Consider the following 22,902-nt stretch of genomic DNA (forward strand, 5'->3'; position numbering starts at 1 on the left):
GACTTTAACCATTGGGCGGACAAAGACTTGACTTCCAAAAAGATAAGACTTTTCAGATTTATTGGCATCTCTTAATCCAGTTAAATATTCATCAATCTGCTCATGTAAAAGGTCATGTTTTAGATCACATTTGGACGTATAACATGGCATTGACCATCTCTGTATATGGTCTGATCATCACATTATTAAGTTCTCTGTTCCCATCTTGGCCATCACGAACTTAACAAAGAAATTAAAAGAATTCAAGGCCATGACCTTAGTCGATTCATTCTATCATTTCCTCAGTGGTGTGGATGCTTAAAGGTAGGCTCTTAGTAACATACTAATTAAGGAAGCAGACGTGCACAGCCTTTTGATCTCTAAGTGAGTCATTAATCGCAGTAGACCACTCCTGTGGTTTTCTCAAGACCTAAAAGTTGCCACATTTAGGCTACAGAAACTGGAACGTAAATGTAGAAATTATTATGAGTCTGCCAAAATAGAATCGGTGCAGCCCTCCAGAGGTGAAAAAGGTGGTCCTATGGACCCCCCAGACATCCCCTTGCAGGCAGGTGCCGACACTATCTGCACCCACTTGCAAGGGGAATCTCTCCCTTCTTAAGAGTGCAGGTGGGTTGCAGCCTGCACAGTGAAACACGGAGAGGCTGTTTCAAAGCCGCTCCACTTTTCACTTGAATGCGCTGCCCCCAGGGCAGCACTACTTCGTGGTTGTCCTGCGGGCAGCGCATTCAATGTTATAGGGTGCCATTTCCCTATTGGCGCCTGGCGCACCTGTTTTAAGGTGTGCTGTGGCGCAAAACAGGAAAGTGCGCCCTATGCATAATAGGGCCCAAGTGCATATCTGCTGCTACAGCTGTGACCTATCTATCCTGTCAAAGGATTCTTTATAGTCTATAAAGGATGCATGCAACGCACGCTTATTGGTCAGTGTCGAGTGAATTTGGAGAGCCAGTTCTACAATGTTGTCCGTGGTCCCAGAGTTTTTGCGGAATCCTGCCTGGAACCATGGAATTAAGTTTGCTTGAGAGGCTCAGCCCTGAAGGTCTTGAAGGACTAGTGAGGTGAAGAATTTTCCATCGACATGCAAGCTCTATTTCTCATTTTTGGAGCATCTCTTTTAGCTCTAGAATGAGGTTTGCTGCCTTGCTTCCTTGAGTTTAGTGTTAGTTTGATAGTCTTGTTAAGTTCCCCATTCTTTCTTGGCAGGAAGGCCACTTTGCGGATTGTCTGGGATGAAAATGGATAAATGGTTGGAAGAGTCTTTAACAATTTCGTAATATTGGCCTGGTTGAGGTACTCTTAAAGGCCGCATGACTAATATTGGGGTTTTAATAGAATTGGCACTGCTTGTTGCATCTCCTGCCCTGTTCGTGTTTTAGAGGTTCATGAAGTGTGATCTATAAGTTTCGCTTCAGGAGCACTGCTAAGATTAAAATGTGATAACTAGTTGTGTACCATGATGTGACTGGTGCCCCAGTCCATACCACCCTTCCAGTCTGTTAAGGCCCTATTTTGATTTCCAGATAGGGAGTGCTTTGTGTTGCTGGCTGCAAGTTATTGCAATTGTTAGTAAAAACCTCGGACTGAAAGCTATCATTTGGAGCAGTGGTGATCCTGTGAAGACATTTTGTCTTGTTTATGACCCCTTCAGGGGTAGGCCTAGACGGAACGGTTTGGGAGCCTGCGGTTCTAGTTTGTTGCATCTTCCCAGGGTTGCCTAGCATTCACCAAGCCGATGACTGAGATACTCTAGATTCACACCCATTAACAGATGGTGCTGATGTAAAATGTGTTGTGCTGCTAGGGTGCTAACCTCTGGGGGTCCTGTTTGAACCCTGCCGTCTGTATTAATGTGGTGTATAGCAGATATTGATGGTTGGCAGCCCTATTGTCCAGAACAGATGGTCTTGTGATCATTGCAGCTACAACTGAGGTTTCCCTGAACAAAGTTTCTTCTCAGTTTCGATGCATGACACCCTGCTATTGCTCTTTTTATTCAGTTTCTTTAATCTCTTACGATTCTTTTTAGACCGCAGTGGCATGAAATCATCTTTGGTGTTCAAATCAAATAAATAAGATAATTGCATCAGATTGAGTTGTGAAATTGACTCAGTCTCGTCCAAAGGAACCGTCCCCTGTATTTCTATGTGTTGTAAATGAGGTAGCTCCCATTGCTGGACAACAGTCAATGGGTTTCCTGTAGCATGTTTCTTATTAATGGAGCTAAAGTCAGTTTTGATGTGCATGAGGTAAGGGAGAGCAAGATGATGGAGTTGTTCGTGTGCTAATTGGTTTACCATGTGGCCCTACTTTTCCGGCCTCTGCAATCCTAGCGGCTTGGGTGGATACCTCTTGAGGCATGCTCTGCACGTCTACCATGGTAATGACCAGATTAGTTTGGGTGCAAATGTTATTTTTACTTAGAGAGCTGTGATGCAGATTAGGTGCCAAGGAATCTTTGTTGCTTTAAAACTGTTAAAGACAGTCTTCAAGATAGCTGGGACCTCGTCTACTTTGGATATAATTGCATCAGAGCATATCAGTTGTGAAGGGGCTACAGTAGTATGTCCTGGGCTTGAGATAGTGTCTGTCGTTGGTCATGAGTCTGCATGATTGTTGGGTGGCAGAGGATAATTCTGTGATGAGACAGAGGCGGGTTGTGTGACCTATGTAATAGGAGATGAAGCGTAGTCAGACTGATGTTGCTGTACTGCCGCATTGTGAGATATCTTTGCCTTAATCCTTCGACCTAGGGAAATCTTCCTGTTAAGGTGTAGCTCATCTTTTACGTGCTTCCTTTCCCTCTCAAGAGTGAGCACTTTGAACTTCTGGGCTTCCACGTGTTGGATATCATTGCTTTATAGCATTGGTAAAATTGTGAGGATCTAAGGTGTGACCGATAAGTCGTTATGAAGCATAGATAGCGCTGAAATGTCTCAGGGATTCCCCTGAAGGGGGCATTGGTTATCCTGATGCTGATGGAAAGCCAATGAATATTAATGCGAGGGTCCTTTATTGAATTTAGAATAGGGTTGTGTCTTGCTACCGTCGACATCACTTAACTCTTGGGACTGTGCCCTCTGGGTACCGCAGGCGGCTAAGTAAGTTGAGTGCTCAAGGCGAGTAGAGGTAAGAACTGCAAGGGAGGATTTCGCAGAAACGGTGTGGATTGGGTCCATGTGAGTTTCTATATAGATCTATAAACTCGCTTTCACCTTTCTCGCTTACCTCTTCCCAGAGTGTTTGAAACTCCCCTGCTAAGTATGCTTCACTGGGGTTAAGACTGTGAAAAATCGTCTGCAGTTGTCTTTGCCAAGATAGCTGGCTAGACTAGTACTAAGCATGGCAAACAGGCCCGGACTGGCCATAGCGGGCACCGGGCAATCCCCCAGTGCGCTGCAAGGGTGGGGGGCGGTTTTGATCAGCTGGGGGCCGATTTTGTTACAGGGCCGTTTTTGCAGCATAATCTGCCCTGCAACAAAATCGGCCGAAAACTGGCCCTAGCAAAGCGCTCGGTGGCACCTCCAACCCCCCTGAGTGGGGAGGGGGGGCCGGCCGAGCACTTTGCCAGGGCCGGTTTTGTTTCCCAGTCCGGCCCTGATGGCAAAAGCAGGTGGAGGCCAGAGAGCGCGGGGGCCTGGAGTGGCAGGAGGAGCAGAAGTGGGCCTCTTCACTCCCAGGAATTTTCAATCCGGTGAGGTTGGGTGTGAGGACACTGAGGTGAGCACATGCTGCACCGGTCTCCATGCAGCGCATTGAGCCTGCTGCCTATTGTAGTCACTGTCACTCTGCCACCACCTGTGGCAACCCGAGGTTTCTTTCTCACTTCTTACGTCCTGCAAAACTGCCTTGCACAGACTGCTCTGGTCCTGAGTCTCGGCTGCAGTGGCTACACCACTGCACAGAGGAGCTGAGCATGTAACGAAGTAGAGTAGAGTTTGAGAAAGACACTTTTCCACGTCTACCGTGGACCACCTTCCTCCTTTCAAAAACTGAGACTAGGAAGGTGACTGGTTTTGAAACACTCATTGAACAGCCTTTCTTTGAAACAATCTTAGTTTAAATCAGGTTCTCCTCTTGATCGTTGTTCACTTCATATTCTGAAACAAATTTTCAGGACAACTGCCAAACATTTTCTTTTCGCTCTTAACTCGTGCTTAGAACAATGGATAGCTCCTCGGTCCCTCAAAGAGGCCTTGGTGACATCACCTTAAAAAACCAGGGGGTTGACCTCTCATTACTGGAAAAAGAATGCCCTCTCAATTTCTGGTGGATGCCAAAATATTGAAGACCATATAGCTAACCAACCATTTGATGACCTACAGGAAATTATCTTACTTGGCAGCTTCCAGCACTTGGCACCAAATATATTTTTTAATTTATTGTAGACGATCTGAGAGCTGACTTTGAACCAAAGACATAATAATGCATTGATCCTGTTGGACTAGTTGGTCGCTGTTAAATATGGTATCCAATGCCATTCTTATGGATCATAATCCCTCACTGGTGAACCACAATCTGTCAAGTTCCCTACATACAATACCACTCCAATTACTAGATGGTGTAGTGTCCTATAGGGCTTTTAATTATACCCTCATCTTTTTAACATATACGTCAGCTACCTTGTGAAAGCCCCAGTTAATAGCGGTATTAAAAAATATGTGTATACGGATGACATTCAAACCCTATTACGGCTTCACAACAACCCCTCAGCACATTCTGTTTTCCAGCATCTCATAACTTTGTGAGGCACTGAATGGGTAGCAACTGGTTAAAAACAGATGCAGAGAAAACCTAAACTCTTGAAGCTAATTCTGTTTATATTTTTGCGATTGATGTTGTTTTTGTTATGGTTGCAGGTTCATTTATTCATGAATATTAAAATCTATCATCAGATATGGATGGTGTTCTAATGATTCGATCGTGGGGACTTAAAGGCTTGCTTAGCCCAAAGACATATTAAACTAATGTGATATCCCAACAAAATGTGAGAAATGTATTTCTAATGCATGTTTACTTTTGTCCAAAAGCCTACATGCCGTGTTTTGACATGTATGATATATTTTAAAACTGCAGGAAAAAAAACTGGAGCTCCTCTTGGACGGTTTTGGAGGGTTCGATTTTGACATTTTACAAAGATGCGAAAAATCAGTCCACCAGCAGCATGGTAACACATTTTCCTTCCTACTAATTTATTATTGAATTTAGAATTCGTTTTGCAAATGTATATATGTTGTTCCCTAACAACTGCAACCCAAACAACTCCTTTCCAGTGCCACCTTCAACAAGCACATGCTGCTTTCTAACTCAGATGGCAGAACAGTGCAAATATCGAATACCCGATCGTTGACTCCTGCCCATCCAACCATTAGCTAATCTACTTGTCTATCAATATGCTACCTCTTGTTGTAATGGAGACAGTCATTTCCAGTTGACCCCCCCCTCCCTCGAAAACAATTCTAGATTATCATCTGTAATACTTGTGTCCACTCTGACATTGCAGCAGCACACATCACTTGACTGCACACTCAGGTCAGCCGCTATCCACAGACCGAGATGGCATCAGCCATCCTAGTCATCAACTTGACAACCACCTGCATCTAGGCAGGAAATTCTGCATGCAATAGGAGCTCAATGTCTACATCATCTAGCAAGAGGCCTAGAACATAACCAATTACCAACATCTGGCATTATGGTTGTTTGCCCAAAACTGGATGCCACAGAAGCTGCTTATTTTCTTATTAAATACCAGCTCTTCAGAAATGTTACCTGCCACTACCTATTCTACTTACCCTGTTCAGCCAACCTCGACCTTGTAGCTGTACCAAATACATCATTTGCCCCGAAGAGATATAGGCCGTGTTACCCACAGCAGAAAGAAACTGTTCCCGGTACCCGCATATTTTAACAGAGCACCGTGTGTCTGTGCATTATGGACCTTGTCCCTGAAGGAGGTGGCCTGAAGTCTCCCCTAAATAGTGTGACTAGTCGCACGCTGCATCCAAACAGCCTCATTGGGGACTTCAAGGCCTCTCAAAGGTGGTAGGACCCTCCTGTGCAAATTCTCTCAAACTGCCTCCTTCAGCACTGGGATTCTGCAAAGGAGTAACATATTAGAAAGAAACCAGGCCTCCTGTAGACAGGTCGTGCCATGCCCACTTCCACTTGTGCTCTGTGGGTTGGCACTTTGTGTGTGCCACCTTCTAGAGGTACAGAAAGTATAAAGTATAACTATGTTTTTTATTTAGCACAATATAATAATTTAGAGAATGTTCCAAGGCTCGGTTAATGTACATTCATTACCCTTGCTTTTCTGATCGGGTAAATCGAATGGTTACATCATGTATGTCCCATTTGTCATTTATTTTTGTAAGGATATCATGCTATTTTCTAGTTTTCTAGGAATTGTCAAAGGTTTTATTAATCCTGATCTGGGATTTGATACCCGGTCTGAGTGGTTGCCCAATGTTGGCTATTAACAATTTTTCTCAAGACTGACTTTCACCAGTCTTGGAATCATCACCTTGGTATTCACCAACTTTATTTTCCTTTCGAATAACCGAATGATAACCTTGAATTGTAATCTTTCAAGGACAGCATACACACTACAAAATGTACAACCCCACAACCATGAAACATGTACTATAGCAGAGGGAAATCTGAGTTTTGGTTCCTGTAAACAGAGTGGTGTTATCTTGCAATAGCAATGCCCCTCTCTTCCTTTTCTCCTAGAAGCAGTCTTCCAGTTTGAATACTCCTGAATACACAGTGGAACTTAAAGGTGCGACAGTGTGCTGGGCGCCGAAGGAGAAGTCCAGCAAGAAGAATGTTCTAGAGGTAACCTCTCAGTGACTGTCATCACATCTACTCTTCTTTCACTTACAGCCTCTGTATTGCTTAGGCTGGACACCTGTATTTGTTCAGTACCCTGAATTGCAAGGTTCATGATATGCCTGTGGTTGCCTGCTACATAACAACAATGTGGTCACTGTTGGGGGAGACTCTACAGTTATATTTTTGATTTTGCTGGAGGAGCATTTCGACCATGTCCGCGTGTTTCTTTTCAGTGACTCCCATATATCAAACAGCTGTTATTTTAGCGCCAAGACACCCAAGGAGAGCTTGCACTTTAAGAATACAGGTATTATGATGGTTATACTATATATTTGCAACACACATGCTCTAGTGTTGCGAGGAGATGTGGCCTAGTGGGTAGAATAGCCGACTTTGGAGCTGGGAAACGATGTACGAATCCTGCCTCTGCTAAACACCTTGGGACTCTGGACAAGCCACTTAATCTCTCTGAGTACTGTGTGATTCTCATGATATACTTCTGGATGTCATGTAAAGTGCTCTGCTGGGTTTCGACCAAGTTCCTGCTATATAAAACTGCAAAAAAATTAAGAAAAAATATTGTGTTGTCAAATAATGAGATCTGTGATGCACCAGCCACGGTGCTTGCGCAAGGGGAGCAATGTGCTTCCTCCACCATAATGAAAGCCTAAACCTCTTTCTTGGTCCGGAACAAACCACCGGCTGAAATCAAGTACTGATCATAAAGTAAACGTTGCTGAATGATTACTTAGTCTAATTTTGACATCACAATGTACACTTCAGGATTATATAATTTGGGATAAGTTAACTTTTTTTTTATTACTCTACTATAACTTTTTCAGAATGCCTAGGCTCCTGACTCCTGAGTTTGAACATACGGATAATTTCCAACCATTCTTCCTGGTCATTTCAAACATTCAGATCGTTTCCCGAGATTTGACTGTCGTATTCAGAATTTTTGACCAAATAGCTAGAACACTTGTTCACAAGATGGGAATGCTGAGACAGACACAATTAGTTCTGTAAACATGCTTGTTTTCCACATTATTCCAAACTATTTATTTCTGTGGACTATTCTGGTCGGCAGCTTTTGAAGTGAAAATTAATGCTATGATTAGATTTAATTGGGATTCTCCAAACGTATTACCTATTATATATTTGGCTTTTTAATACAGAGTACTAGACCCATGGAACAGAAGCTAGGATTTTTCAAAACCTATTACATACAGAAACAAACTATCGTAGAGAGTAGAGTGGACCCACCTATGTGGATCAAACAAGAATATCAGAGTGTATTGTGGGGAAATCAACAAACGTTAACAGGATAGAAACCAGCCTGGGGTATTAATTAATTGATGCATGTGGAACAATTGACAAGTCTGCAAAAAGAACATTTTTAGTTCGCAGATCAGCATAGATGACTTATGTTTGCACTCTTTAAATATTTGTAATTTTGAATTTTTTTTAAATTGCTGCATTCTAAGTAATCGTGCATGAGTTCATAATAATGTGTGTATATTTCTCCCTGTACAGCTGAAAACGCGGGGAGGTTCGGAATATCTTGTCCAGCATGACAAAGATTCCATAGCGACAGACTGGTATAACATTATAGTGGACAGCATCCAAACGATGGTAAGTAACAATAACTCCTACACCGAAGTATGGAGGGTTCACAGAGAAAACCTTGTTATAGTATGTGTTTTTAAATTCCATTCATCAGTATCTTTCATTAGTATCTTTGCTAATACAACATTGAAATCTGCACATTAGTGTATATCTCTGCAAAGGTTGGAGTGCACATTTGTAGTGTTCGGTAATATGCATCAACTGTTCCAATCTGAGAACATTTAAAGTATGTGGATACATGATTGGTCAGCACATAAATTATTGGATTTAATGTAAGCATGAGCGGATTTTGCGGATTGGCAATCCGCGAATTTTGCGGATTTGCGGATTCGCAATCCGCAAAATCCGCGAATTCCCGCGAATTTGCGGATTTTTTTTTTTTTGTGTTCGCCCGTGTTTCTGCCAGTTCGCGAGGGTTTTTACAATTTCGCAATTTGCGAACTTACCTGTCGGGTCGCAAGTTTTGCGAACTTGTTGTTTCTACGTGTCCAGCCTGTTTGGGACACTCTTCTTCATCACTGCCACTCTCTGTCACCACTGCCACTCTCTGACTACTCATGCCACCCTCTGGCCCACCCATGCCACCCTCTGTTTCATCACCACACCCTCTGGTTGTCCAGTGTACATTATTTTCGGCAAAGCAAAGCACACCTTCCCTGCCTCAAGTGACCTGAATTAATTTGGGGCTGATTAATGTGTCACAGAATATTTTTTTAGCTGGCACCTGCTTCCTTAGTGCGCCCTGATTAGTGATCTTTTGCACTTGCTAAGTGCTTTCATTGTTGCAAAATTAGTTACAACACCTGCCCTGCCCCAACTGACAATAATGAATTAGGGGCTGATTAATGGATTTTAACTTCCAGCCTGGCTCCTGCTTGTCTCCCTTAGCTGTAATTCAGGACCTTTGTGGCATATGTGTAACTATTCTGAGGTTCAGAGCAGGGTCACATAATAGTTTCAACTGGCAACTGAACTCTGGAGGGGCCCCTCAGGAAGCACTACAGGAAATGGCTACTAATGATGTGCCTGAACTTTTGAACCTGGTAAGTAGTTACTTTCAGTTTTGCTAAGATCGTATTTCTGCAATTTTGCACTTATTCGCGGGGCGCGAACTCACGCGAACAGTGCGAACAGCGCGAGCAAAATCCGCTGCTCGCGGATTTGCGGATTTTGCGGGAAATTCGCAAATCTCGCGGATTGCGGATTTCCCGAAAATCCGCAAAATCCGCGAGCGTAACGGATTTTCCGCCCATGCTTAATTTAATGTGCTTAAGTATGTGTTGGAATGGGGTGACCTGGTAAGGTATTGGACTTGAAACAGGGAGAACATGCACCACATTATAGCTGTACATATTTGGTCCTAGTTGGAATCTCATATATACTTACGCTTGTTTTGCTATTTTAAACCGCAGGTGCAAATGATATTGGGAAACGTACCACGTCTAATATGTTAAGTTTTCTCTTGGTACTCATTGCCAGACATCGCCCTCTTTATGCCCCAAGTCCTACTTCAATCTCCACTGTTCTTGGACCTCAGTGGACCGTCTACTCCTAATAGACCTATTTAATAGGCATATTTGCATTAACTCTGCGAGCCTTATTTAAATTCTTCCTACATGCACTAGAATGTAATTCTACTCTACAACGTGTACAGTATTTGTACCTGTATATGAACCTTTTGTCAGACTCATTAGACCTCGGATCCCATTCTCCTAAACTCACCATATTGAATGTGTACATTCTTTTGTTAGTTTTGCACGTGCCTATTCTCAGTTATGAATAAAGCTTAATGTAAACAATTGTGTGTCTAACGAGTACAACATCTTTTAAGTACAATGATGTGAGGCCCCGCTGGTCTGATTAGTGCTTAATAAAGCCACCCCCTCCCCTTTAAAAGAAATACGGCCCTGCGAAATGGGGTCCCCAGGGCCTGGTAAGGCTTGGGCAGAGTGGCCACATGAACCACCTTCCCCTTTAAAAGTACATAGGGTCCTGAGATCCCCAGGGCCTAATGAGGCTCATTAGGAGGGCCTCACAGCCCCCTCTCTTAAAAATACATTAAAAAAAGGCCTTGGGGATGGGGTCCCCAGGGCCAGTCCCTGAGGCCAACCTCTCCCGAGGACGGACAAAGGCGATGTGCAATGTGTTATTGGATACTTGTCCTGTGGTCAACCTCCTGCCCCCTGACTTATTACTTCACTCATGACATCTTCTATGATATCAAAAATAATATCACTGAAGCATTTACAATGAAATTATTGATGAGAAAACTGTGCATGGTGGGGATGCGAGTTTTGGTTACCTCAGGGTACGAATTATAGTTATTTGAGGTCACTATAACTGGTGAATTTCTGTGGTTTTGAGAGTGTAAAAACCTTTCCTTGTTACTGAACATTTCACCTATTACTTTACCCTTTGGTTTTTTTCATTGAATTTTATTCATATATAGGTGCGCATGTACAAAATCTCAGGATAAATGTGGTCACTCTCAGTACAAAGCAGTCAGTGGCTGGTGTGGACTGACCCTTTGCCCCATGCAGTATATTGTGGTGGGTGGAAGCAAAGTTTGAATCCCATGTTAACAAACCAGCGGATGAAATGAAATGTTTTTTAATTGCATGAGGCTAATGAGACAGTTGTGTCTAAGCGAGACCTAAATACTGAAACCAACTGCATTTGCAAATGTTAGTTTCTTTTTTACAAGCAAGTATAAAGGGTGTGTAGTTTCCCCCAAGTTCGAACATTAGGATGGACCATCAGAGAGAAAGACGGTTGTGAAACTTGAAGATATTTGCTCAGTGTTCCTTCTGTTTTTACAAGCAACCAAGGAGAAACTATTGTAGATCATCATTTTAAGGCTGCAGGAAGGCAATACATTGATTGGCAGCCCAAGTTCTAAAGGCTGAATGCGTCTAAACACAATCATACTAGTTCTGCATGAATAACCATGAACTTTAATATCATATCATGACAAATCATATATAAGTATTAGTGTTGCGTCGGAGTCTTTAACACATGCAGAACATTATTTTTGTATGATAAGCGTTGTTTGCACAAGGACCCCAAATTCATGTGGAGACCTGGATAATACAAGAGGCTTCGACATTAGAAAGGCCTCTAAATTCACTCTTGCCATATTAAAAAGAAACCAAAAAGTGTTCTTCAGCAGTACTGTAAACAAAAGAACAGGCTGAATAAGAACAGTACTGCATCAAACAATAATTAATCATTGAGATATGTGAGTAGGTAGCTATTTTCAAAATGTTCTTTAGGAAAGAGTGTTTCTGGATTCTTGGGAAATGGCAAGTGCTGCAGCGATTATGTGAGAAGTCGTAATGTCCCTCTGTTAGGTATCCCAACACCGCAGGGACGACTGACACAACGCAGGCGGCAGCCCTGGACGGAGGTGGGAGTGGACACAGTGGGAGCCCTTTTTGGAGATGACACACTGTTAGATCATGACTCCTTTCTGCAAATTACTGGGGCTCCCCCACGGTTATACATTCTACATGCCACAGTATCGTTCTACATACGACATACATGGGCCCCACAGCGGATTAAATGTACACAGCACAAATTAGTACATCTACTCTACTATATGGGCACTGGAGGCCACTTAGTGCGATGGCTCTACACTGGGATCAGGGAACACGCTGCCATGTCTCTCAACACACTTAGAGACACCTGGACACTGGACATGGGGAAGGCTCTGTCAGATGGTGCCGGGAAGACTATCATTGAACATCCCAGGAAGGTGTCCAGGAATGTTAAGTTCAAATTCATACAGACCATGGTGCTACATAGGGCGTACCTTACCCCCCAAAGGCTGCATAGAATGTTCCCTGACTCTCCCCACTGCTGCCCCCGTTGCAAGGCAGACAAAGCCGGCCTCCTTCACATGCTATGGGCATGCCCCCGATTACGCACATACTGGGGGGATATTTGTCATATATTACGTACAGTCACAGCCCTGCAGGTGCCGGAGGAGGCGTTATATTGTTTGGTAGGGCACCGGAAACGCCCCCAGCACCATAAAGCTCAGTTGAAGCTCCTCGATTTATCATTGTTGTTAGCAATCAGAGCTTTAACCATGAGGTTAAAGTCCTCTAGGCCTCCAGACCTCGCATTGTGGCGTTCTGACCTGCTGAGATGGGGCAGAGCGGAGGGTGCAGTTTTGCGTAGGGAGGAAGAGAAAGGGCAGCGAAAATACCCAATTGCGCAGGACTGGAAACGGAGGCTGCTCGACCTGGAGGAAATGGAGCTGATGCCATCACAGGCGGACGAATCATAGATACGAATCATATGGATGAGTGTTGTTTGGGTATTGTGTGGGAGTAGACCCAGAGAGCGCACACGTTTGGACAGAAGTGTGCTCGCACAATATCCCAAGTGAGATTGCTTTCCCTGTCAGAAAATGTGGCCCTTTAGACTGAGATACCAGGAGACGTACGGGAAGGGGTGGCGGAAGTTGGGAGGGACGGGTCAGCGTTAAGACCTAGGTTTTCTATGGTCAATGATACACGGCTTGGGTATAACATGATGCAGTACTATGGACTGATCACCTAATAGATAAGTATTTTACCTCTTATAGAATGATTATGGACAAGTGATCTCCTGTACGTTTAAGAAACCGTATTGTGTAGTCGTCACCATCTAAGTCTGCTGAAGTATGTTGTGGGAGAAAAGTTAAGACTGTACCCTGTTAATAATGTCAGATTATACAATGTGATAAACCATGCAGTTGCAAATAAAGAGTTTTATTAAAAAAAAATGTGAGAAGTCGTAGAGCACGGCTTACAGGGTGCCATATGACCTTATGCAAACAAGGAACATTGACCTATGGAGTGCCGGTTGGATAATAAAATAAAGAAATTACCAGGATGTAGTGAGACCCTCAAGCCTCTGTCCAGTGCCACTGCACCTGCTGCACCATTGATAGCTGCATGCCTGACTCTGAGTTTGCAAACATGTTTATTTTAAGACTTTGGATGATATTCCAACCAGTGAGTCAATCCATTTTGAGAACAGTAACAGAACAATCATTGGGAAAGCCAATCGGTCTGTCGTTGGCTGCCTGTTTTTTTTTTCAGGTCATATTTTGTCATGGTTTTTGCAAAAACGTATTATTGTGGAATATGCTGGTCCCGGATCAATCTAAAGAAAAAAATATTTTGCTGCAGGCAAAACTTTTTTAGGTATCCAAAAAACACACATTACCATAGTATTTCCTGGTACTGAGGAAAACTGCTTTGTGTGTGGATTGTGTTGGGTACTGTGGATACTGTTGTTCTATTACACAAGCCGTCACGAGTGTGGTGATTGTCTGTCACAGCTCGTGACGGTCTCGTGTTGTGGTGGAAGAATGTTGTCTTTTGAAATGGGGGAGGTTTGCAGTTGGGAACGTTGTGAGGTGCTTGTGTCATTCCCTGACTGGATCTTGACCTGTGAAGTTGCGCTCAATAAACTTCATCATTCCTCAATCTGTTCCAGCAGTTCCTTTCATCTTCCTACAGATGTGTTCCTTGTGAAGGGGCAGCATTTAGTCAGCCAATGGCTTAAGTGGGCTGGTACATTACCTCTTGAAGCATGCTGGAGTGGGTGGAATTAAAATGTGAATGACAACGACAGACTAATGAATGAAGTCTGGCTGAAACACCTATAAGTAACTATATGTTATGCACGTACTTTTGGCAAAATCACAAGGTCTTGGCTGACTGACCTAAGAAAGGATGCACAAGAAAGAAAGGAAAAACCAGGATAAGGTAATACATAAAGTTTCAAATGGACAAAATCTGATTTTTTAATGCTGCAGTAATCCGTATAGGAAAACACTTGAAAGGGAATTTTTAACACCATTGGCAAGAGATGGGAATCTGATAATGATGGAATGTGCATCAGAAGCGTCCTGCTATGACAGCAGGCTCTAAACATAAAGGCAACACTAAAGTAATTATAAAGTAATACCAAAAATGTTGGCACTGAAAGGAACTAGCTTGTGTGCGGAGGTGCTCCTTGTGAGAGAGCAAAATGCAGGCACTCAAAGTGAAGCTAACCAGTGGCTTAAGTAGGCTGACCCACTGCCCCATGCTGTGTGCTGTAGTGAGCAGAAGCAAAATGTGAGTGACACAACAGGCCAATGGACGAAGAAAGGTAGCTTAAAGCCCCTCCCTGTACGTTATTAAAATCAAAAGGTCTTGTCTAACGCCAGACCAAAAAATGTTTTTCCAATTATTTTCGGCCACTTTGCCTTAGAAACCCTTCATTGCTGCTTCCTAGGTGTTTCCTGAAGTTGGAAGCAGAAACAAACAAGATGTACTGAGTTTTAATATCAGTTCTCCAGTATTCAATCTTTCATAGATTCACATGCTTGTATCTTCCCCGTCGTCATGGTGGGAGTCTCCCGGTAAATAATAATCATAGCAGTAGAAGAAAAAACTGCCTGAAACCATAGAGTAGAGAAACCAGAGGGTAACCTCTCCTCCTCATTATGTGGCCCAAACTACAGCCAATCAGCAACCAGCCCCAGCCTACACCATTCCCAGCAGAGCCACCATACCTCAGATTTCTAACCGCCTTCGTGTGAGAAGGAGTCTCCCTGAGCTCTGCTCAGTTTTTTGTCTCTCTTCACTGAACTTTTGACCTTTGTCAGCTGGATTCAGGTACTGTTTTTTCTTGTTGGAATTACTTCAGTCACGATGTCTGAAAGCTCTAAGAAGAGTCTTTTCAGAGCTTGCGGATCCTGTGGCAAGGCCAGACTTTTTTCTGAGGATCCTCACAAGGAATGCTTGTACTGCCTGTACCCCAAGCATATCCCTAAGGACTGCAAGTACTGCCAGAACTTCCCTCCCAAAACTCTGAGGGATAGGGAAGGGCGCCTCCTAATATGGCTTCAGAAAAGGAAGGTTCATGACTCTGAATCTGAAGGAGAAGCCATGGGACACTCCTCTAAGAAGTTGAGAGGGTCCTCTGAGGAAAAGGGAGATGTGAGGCAAAAAGCAAGAAAATCTAAGGAAGGTGAACCTTCTACTTCACTCCCTCCAACTCCTCTCAAGCCTTCCTCAGAAAAGAGGGCTCCGTCGTCGCTTCCGTCAACGAGATCTGTTAAAAATCCAGTCAGATCGACGACGAGTTCGTCGACGACGGCGGCGAGGACCGTTCCGTCGACGATGGCGACGACGACCGTTCCGTCGACGACCAGGACCAGTCCGTCGACGACGACGACGGTCTCGATGTCGACAGCTTCGTCGACGACGATGACGACGACGACTCCGTCGACGGTGAGTGTTAAGTCTTCGTCGACGGCGAGATCTTCGTCGACGAGCATCCCGTCGACGACCCCGTCGACGACCCCGTCGACGGCGAATAAATCATTGAAGATGTCTTCTCCAACGAAAATAACGTCAACTTACATTTCTGTTAAAAGGATTGCTCCGTCGACGGGGGGGTTGACGAGCAGAAAAGGAGAATTTTCAACGCCAAAGATATCACCTCTGCTACCTTCCACCATTCTAGATGGCCAGGAATCGGAGGAGGAAGGATCTTTTGGAGCGGCGTACAGTCCTTCGCAGCTCCAAATTAAGCATCAGGACACTGATGAGGAAGATCAACAGGAGGACTATGCCTTTACAGACCGGCCGGTCAGGGGCCAAATGAGATATGAGTCTTTCCACCAGGCCTATCACTATGATGATGATGAGGAGGAAGTGGATCCGCCTGCGCGAGATGAGACAATGTCGGTGCCAATCTCTTTAATATCCGACTTAAGGAGTATGATAGACAACTATTATCGTCGTTTTCCAGAAGATAATGCTCCTGCGGCCTCTGAGAAAAGTTCTCAACCTGTTAAAGAGGCGCCTATAACTCAACCACCTCCCCCTCCTCGGAAGGAGAATCAAAACGTTATTACGATTCGTGATGACCTGAATGAGTCTGATCATGAGGAGGAAGAAGGAGAAATTGCTCAGGACGAGGAAGTGGGAGACGAATGGAACCAATATATCGCTCCAACGTCTCCGGCGTCACCCTTGCCTCAATCAAGTTCTCCTCCAGCGGATATAGCCAACTTTCATGACCTGATGGAGAAAGCGGCTACAAGGTTCAAACTTTCTATGCCAGTCAAGGAAAATGATTGCTTCCTTTATGACTTTAAGGAGTCCTCCAGGAAGTCGGTAAGAGCTATTCCTATCATTGAGCATATCTGGGAGGAAGGACTCAAATTGATGAAAAATCCAGCTTCAGTCCCAGCGTCCATACCCAGGCTGGACAAGAAGTATCGCGCTGTAGAGAAGGCTCCAGCATGCCTTATTGGACATCCTCGTCCAGACTCGGTGGTGACTCAAGCAGCCCAGAAGCGCTCCAAGAACCCGATGGCCACATGCGTGGCACCCCCTGATAAGGAGGGCAAGAAGATGGATGGCATAGGAAAACGCTTTGCGGTGATGGCAGCGGCTTCCATCAAAGCTACCAACGCAATGGCTCTGCTGAGTCGGTTCAATAGACAGATGTGGTCGGACATCGCGCCTTTCCTGTCGCACCTTCCGGAGGACAAGAAAGAGGAGGCAACTACCATTCTTCAAGATGGAGCCAGAGCAGCGTCGGAGTCCATAGATGTGGCAATGGACATATCATCTATAGCTTTTCGCCAAATGGCCGGGGCGATAACCCTACGGAGGCAGGGATGGCTCAAGGCTACGTCTTTTCGGCCGGAAGTCCAGTCTAAGATATTGGATATGCCATTCGATGGAGAAGGCCTCTTTGGAAAACAGATTGATGAGGCGTTGCAGGGGATAAAAGCAGATACCGACACTGCTAGATCCTTGGGATCATTGCAACAGGGCCGTTATCAGTCCTTTTGCGGTCGAGGATCCAGAGGACACTTTCAACAACAACGTTCCACTTATCAATCTACTCGGTACCAACCGTATAACCAGCAGGGCTACCGCCAGTACCCCTCCAACCAGCAATATCGGTCCTCAAACACTTCCTTCCAGCAGCAAGGAAGGAGAAAGTCCGCAGCCAGAGGAAAGCAGGACTCTGGGCGCAGACAGTGATGTTCCGCAGGCGCCTCTATTGCCGCTTCAGATCAACCAGTTCCACTACCTCTCTCAGTTTCTCCCGTATTGGCAGTCCATAACATCGGACAGATGGGTATTGGACATTATTACACAGGGTCACACCCTGGAATTCTCGCAAAAACCTCCAAATCGTCCACCACTCTGCAGAGTTCATCAACACCTAACGGCTCTCAAAGCAGAGGTCTTATCACTCATTCTGAAAGGAGCGATAGAGGAGGTACCACCAAACCAGCGGGGAACAGGTTTTTATTCGCACTTCTTCCTTATAAGGAAAAAGCAGTCATCGAAATGGAGACAGGTGCTGGACCTCAGAGATCTGAACACATACATAAAAAAGATTTCTTTCCGTATGCTATCCTTGCAGGAAATTCTGCTGCTGCTTCGCAAAGGAGACTACATGGTCTCTCTAGACCTGCTGGAAGCATACTTCCACATTCCGATACACGAAAAACACAAAAAATATCTTCGATTCATGGTGGAGGGGCGCCATTACCAGTTCAGAGTTTTACCTTTCGGACTGAAATCCGCCCCCAGAGTTTTCACAAAATGCATGGCCCCTATAGCGGCGCACTTAAGAAAACAAGGTCTACAGGTGTTCCCATACTTGGACGACTGGTTGATAAAAGGACCATCGTTCCAAGCAACGCGAAGATCTCTACAAATGAGCATGGATCTCTTCCAAGGTCTAGGTCTTCGGATAAACAAGGAAAAGTCATCCTTTGTCCCGACTTGCGTTCTACAGTTCTTGGGAGCAATCTTGAAAACACAAGAATTGAAAGCTTACACTTCAGAGGAAAGGATAACGAAAATCTTAAATCTGACTGCATCCCTAGCAGCAAAAAAGTTCACTTCCATCAGGATATTCAAATCATTACTGGGAATGATGTCCTCTTGCATTCCGCTGATCCCCAACTGCCGGTTGCAAATGAGACCGTTACAGGAAGCCCTGGACAAGCAGTGGGTCCAAGCCCAGGGTTCCTTCGACGACAAGCTGGTCATAACAAATCAGATCAAGCGGGCAATGTCATGGTGGGGTATCAGGAGCAACCTAACAAAGGGCCTCACATTCGAACCACAATCACCAAGCTACGTCATGACGTCAGACGCTTCATTGCGAGGTTGAGGGGCTCATCTGCAAGACCTAGAAATTCAGGGCCTTTGGTCTCCTCAAGAGGCGAAACGTCACATCAACCTCTTGGAATTGGAAGCAGTCTTTCTGGGCCTCAAGGCTTTCCTTCCCAGGATCCAAGGTTCATCGGTTTTGGTGCGGACAGACAGCACAACAACAATGTTTTACCTGCGCAAACAGGGTGGAACGAGATCAATACCCTTGTCGATTCTGGCACAAAGAATCTGGAAATGGCTATTGTGTCAGAAAATATCGCTGCAAGTAGAACATGTTCCGGGAGTGGACAACACAAAAGCGGATCGGTTAAGCAGGTCATCCGACATTTGCCACGAGTGGGAAATCAACCAGATCCAGCTGAATCGGATTTTCAAAGTGTGGGGCAAACCAGGTCTGGACCTGTTTGCGACTCAGAGCAACAAAAAATGCAGTCATTATGCCAGCAGATTCCCTCAACAAGATTCGAGGGGGAACGCTCTTCACCTCAGATGGACAGGGATGTTTGCATATGCCTTCCCTCCTTTTCCCTTAATTCCCAGACTACTAAGGAAAATGAGAGCAGAACCTTGCCAGATAATACTGATAGCCCCGGCATGGCCGAGGCAGTTCTGGTATACGGAGCTTCTGCAGTTGTCGGTAGAACCGAGAATACAGCTCCCGATAACCAGAGATCTGATTTCCATGAACAGAGGCCAAGTACTTCATCCGCAACTGACCTCGCTAAGATTGTCTGCTTGGAACCTTTTGAGCACGAATTCCGGTCCCTAGATATCACACCAGAATGTCGTGAAATACTGCAAAGTTCTGTGGCACTGTCTACCAACAGGACATATGTAGCAAAATGGAAGCGATTCTGTAGTTGGTGCGTGACTAAGGCACTGCATCCCTTAACGTCCTCGGCTGAGCAAATCCTTCCATATTTACTGCATTTAGCCAGATCAGGACTGGCGCACTCATCTATAAAAGTCCATCTAGCTGCAATTTCCAGGTATAGAAGATCACCAGGATGCCCTTCCTTGTGGTCTAACAGGCTAATCAAGGAATTCTTGAAAGGGCTGTTCAGGAAGTTTCCTCCTGTCAAGCATCCTCCACCTTCATGGCAGCTTAACACAGTATTGTCGCAGCTGATGAAAGCTCCCTTCGAACCCATACACAAATCAGAATTACAATTCTTGTCATGGAAGGTGGCTTTGCTGTTGGTGCTCACGTCTGCCAGAAGAGTGAGCGAGATACAAGCTTTTTCTATATTGGATCCCTTCATTCAATTCAAGCCGGATAAGGTGATGCTAAGAACCAACCCTAAATTTGTGCCTAAAATACCCTCTTATTTTCATCTGAACGAACCTGTCATCCTGCCGACATATTTTAAGAACCCATCCACGGTGGCTGAAAAAGCTTTGCATACTTTGGATATCGGCAGATGCCTAAAATTTTACATTGAAAAGACAAAAAGCTTTCGCAAATCAAACCAACTGTTTGTTGCTTACTCAGGGGTCAGAAAAGGGCTGGCCCTTTCACGTTCCTCCATATCCAGATGGATTGCTTCCGCTATTTGCTTCTGTCATGAGAAAGCAGGAAGACCTCTCGACAGGAAAGTCCGTGCCCATGATACACGGAAAATGGCGACGTCTTCTGCATTGCTAGCAGGAGTACCCCTTCCAGACATATGTAGAGCAGCAACCTGGTCGACTGCTCATACATTCACCAAGCATTACTGTCTGGACACGGAATGGAAAGCAGATGCAGCAGTGGGACAGGCAGTCCTGCGACATCTCTTTAAATAAGGTACATGTTTATGAATTGTATTCTGCAAATTTCTTTTGACTGTATAATATGCTTTTCTCTTTACGTAAATAATTATGATGACAATGTTTAATTGATCATGCCCTGGTATTGTGGAAAGTTCTTTTTTAATAGAAGCAATTTATGGCACACAGCCCTGAGATAGGAAAGGGGTCTAGCCTAGAAACGCTCTAACTACAGGAACTGCTATCTAATCTGATACAAGCATGTGAATCTATGAAAGATTGACTACTGGAGAAAGAACTAGTTACTTACCTGTACACTATGGTTCTCCAGTATTATCTTTCATAGATTCACATGCGCCCGCCCGCCTCCCCGTTTCCTTTAGGTAGACCGCCTTTTATCTCTGGTTTTCCTGTATAGCTCACTCTTGGGCGGTAGGAAATCTGAGGTATGGTGGCTCTGCTGGGAATGGTGTAGGCTGGGGCTGGTTGCTGATTGGCTGTAGTTTGGGCCACATAATGAGGAGGAGAGGTTACCCTCTGGTTTCTCTACTCTATGGTTTCAGGCAGTTTTTTCTTCTACTGCTATGATTATTATTTACCGGGAGACTCCCACCATGACGACCGGGAAGATACAAGCATGTGAATCTATGAAAGATAATACTGGAGAACCATAGTGTACAGGTAAGTAACTAGTTCTTTACTGTATCATCCAGGGCTGGATAACAGTACAGAGGCAAAATATAAAGACATGACTGATATACAACAGTAAATTGGGGACTTTTCTGGTCAGCCTAACAATTGATTCAATAAACTGCGTTTCGATATGGCTATAAATGCTCACATCAGCAGACATCTGTTATGACTACAATTTGCACATACCAAGTCCAACTGCCACTTGCCATCTATTAGGGAGCCCAAGGAAGGGCTTAAGGGCTGAGCAGGTGACTTAAAGAAACATGGAGTTCAATTCAGAACTTTCCCTCCTGGCTAGCAGTACTCAAGCAACAGCTGTTTCATCTATCGAGGCACAAAGGAAATTGATTTTTTGGACTTGTAGTTTTACATGCATACGAGAAATATAATACTAATTTCAATACTGGTATCAAGTTTACAACAGTGGATGTTATTCAGCCATATGTTTTAAATGGGTCCTATAAATTAAAAGTAATCGGAAATCACATGGGTTGGAAGACCGGCTGCACAGACTAATCGCTTCCAAAATCAGAATTCTTCATAATGTGTTCCTGGTACTATAAGCGGACAGTGTTTCAGAGACTAGAGCAGAGAGCATGAGCATGCAAGCAGGTAATGGAGGAGAGTTATGTAATGCCTAACTTTTATAGAGCGCCAGTACCATGTGTTTGTTGTTTGAGTCTTATAACCCACTGCTATGACATAGCAACAGTTGATATCTAAATTGTATGCCCACTGTTGTGATGTCATAAAGCCCTTCCAGCCCAGGCTGACAGGCCTTACTGAAGGTAGGAACACATGGAAGGTGGCAGGGATTGGTCAAGGATGGCAGGTACGTTTTTTTTCTACATTTGGGACAGGGATACATAACAGCTGCTATGTTATATATGGCTCCCCATCACTCCTCAACCGCTGCATAGTAGCTTAAGGCAAGAGCAGATGACTTTAAGGACCATACATAACATAAAATTGTAGATGGGTACAAATGGGATTTACAGGGATGTTTTTCACCTCGATGTTCTGAATGCCATCATAAACCAATTGAGCTTCACTCTTGTTGTCTATTTGATGTTACTCAACCTGTCGGTGAAAAACATCCCCATAATTCACTGTTACCATCCATAATTCTATATGTTCTTTCTGCTGTGCTCCCACTGGGTTCGCCACGAAATACACGGCTGAGTGGGCGCATAATCCAGGAGGTTTATGAGCAATGCAGTCTGCCCAGGCAAGGGTTTGGCAAAATAAAGACAAAAACAAAAATAAATGAATGAATCAGTGGCGTAGCTAGAGCTTCTGGCGCCCGAGGCTATCCCTCAGATTGCCTCCCATGGCATGTAGCAGGGAGGTTGCTGTGGGAAAAGTACGTATTTGCTCTGGAGCCCAATGGAGTCAAACGTGTAGCTTGGCTCCATTGCGCCAAAAACCTCAGGCTGATTATTGATATATAGAAGTTCATTTCACACAAGGGCTAGTGACTTAGAGAAAGCCCACACTGCTTTTGCCTTACGACTCAGGGCGCCACTCCTATTGAGAAAAGTGTTCTGGGTATAGTCTGGCACCTGTGGAGTACTCCAAGGTGAATACTCAACCACGTGTGGTTTGCAGTATCCTTCAAACTTTCGCACCTAATGTATTAGTATTTACAACATATCTTCCATTAATTGCAACAGAATGTTGGAAACTAATTGGGATAGATAGATTTCCCATTCTGCTGTGCAGGTCAGTTCAATAGTGGAGTCCACTGTTCACTGTATTAGAAAACAAACGCTCACAGGTCACAGAAGCAGGAATGTACTGA

At 44.4% G+C, this 22,902-nt stretch overlaps 1 protein-coding gene across 4 annotated transcripts in view; it reads left to right on the top strand.

The window, feature by feature from the left end:
• The window catches only part of LOC147716893 (rho GTPase-activating protein 27-like), a 163,862-nt gene that overhangs the window by 78,941 nt on the left and 62,019 nt on the right, over positions 1-22,902 (top strand). For 2 of the 4 annotated variants that reach the window (XM_086923784.1, XM_086923786.1), the window contains 3 exons: positions 5,077-5,167; positions 6,733-6,837; positions 8,368-8,466. In XM_086923784.1, coding sequence (XP_086779910.1) covers positions 5,077-5,167; positions 6,733-6,837; positions 8,368-8,466 — 295 coding nt within the window. The remainder of the gene's footprint in view (positions 1-5,076; positions 5,168-6,732; positions 6,838-8,367; positions 8,467-22,902) is intronic. The other 2 variants (XM_086923785.1, XM_086923787.1) reach the window with 1 other exon arrangement.

This window comes from Lissotriton vulgaris, chromosome 5, assembly GCF_964263255.1.
Source record: "Lissotriton vulgaris chromosome 5, aLisVul1.2, whole genome shotgun sequence".
Lineage (NCBI taxonomy): Eukaryota > Metazoa > Chordata > Amphibia > Caudata > Salamandridae > Lissotriton > Lissotriton vulgaris.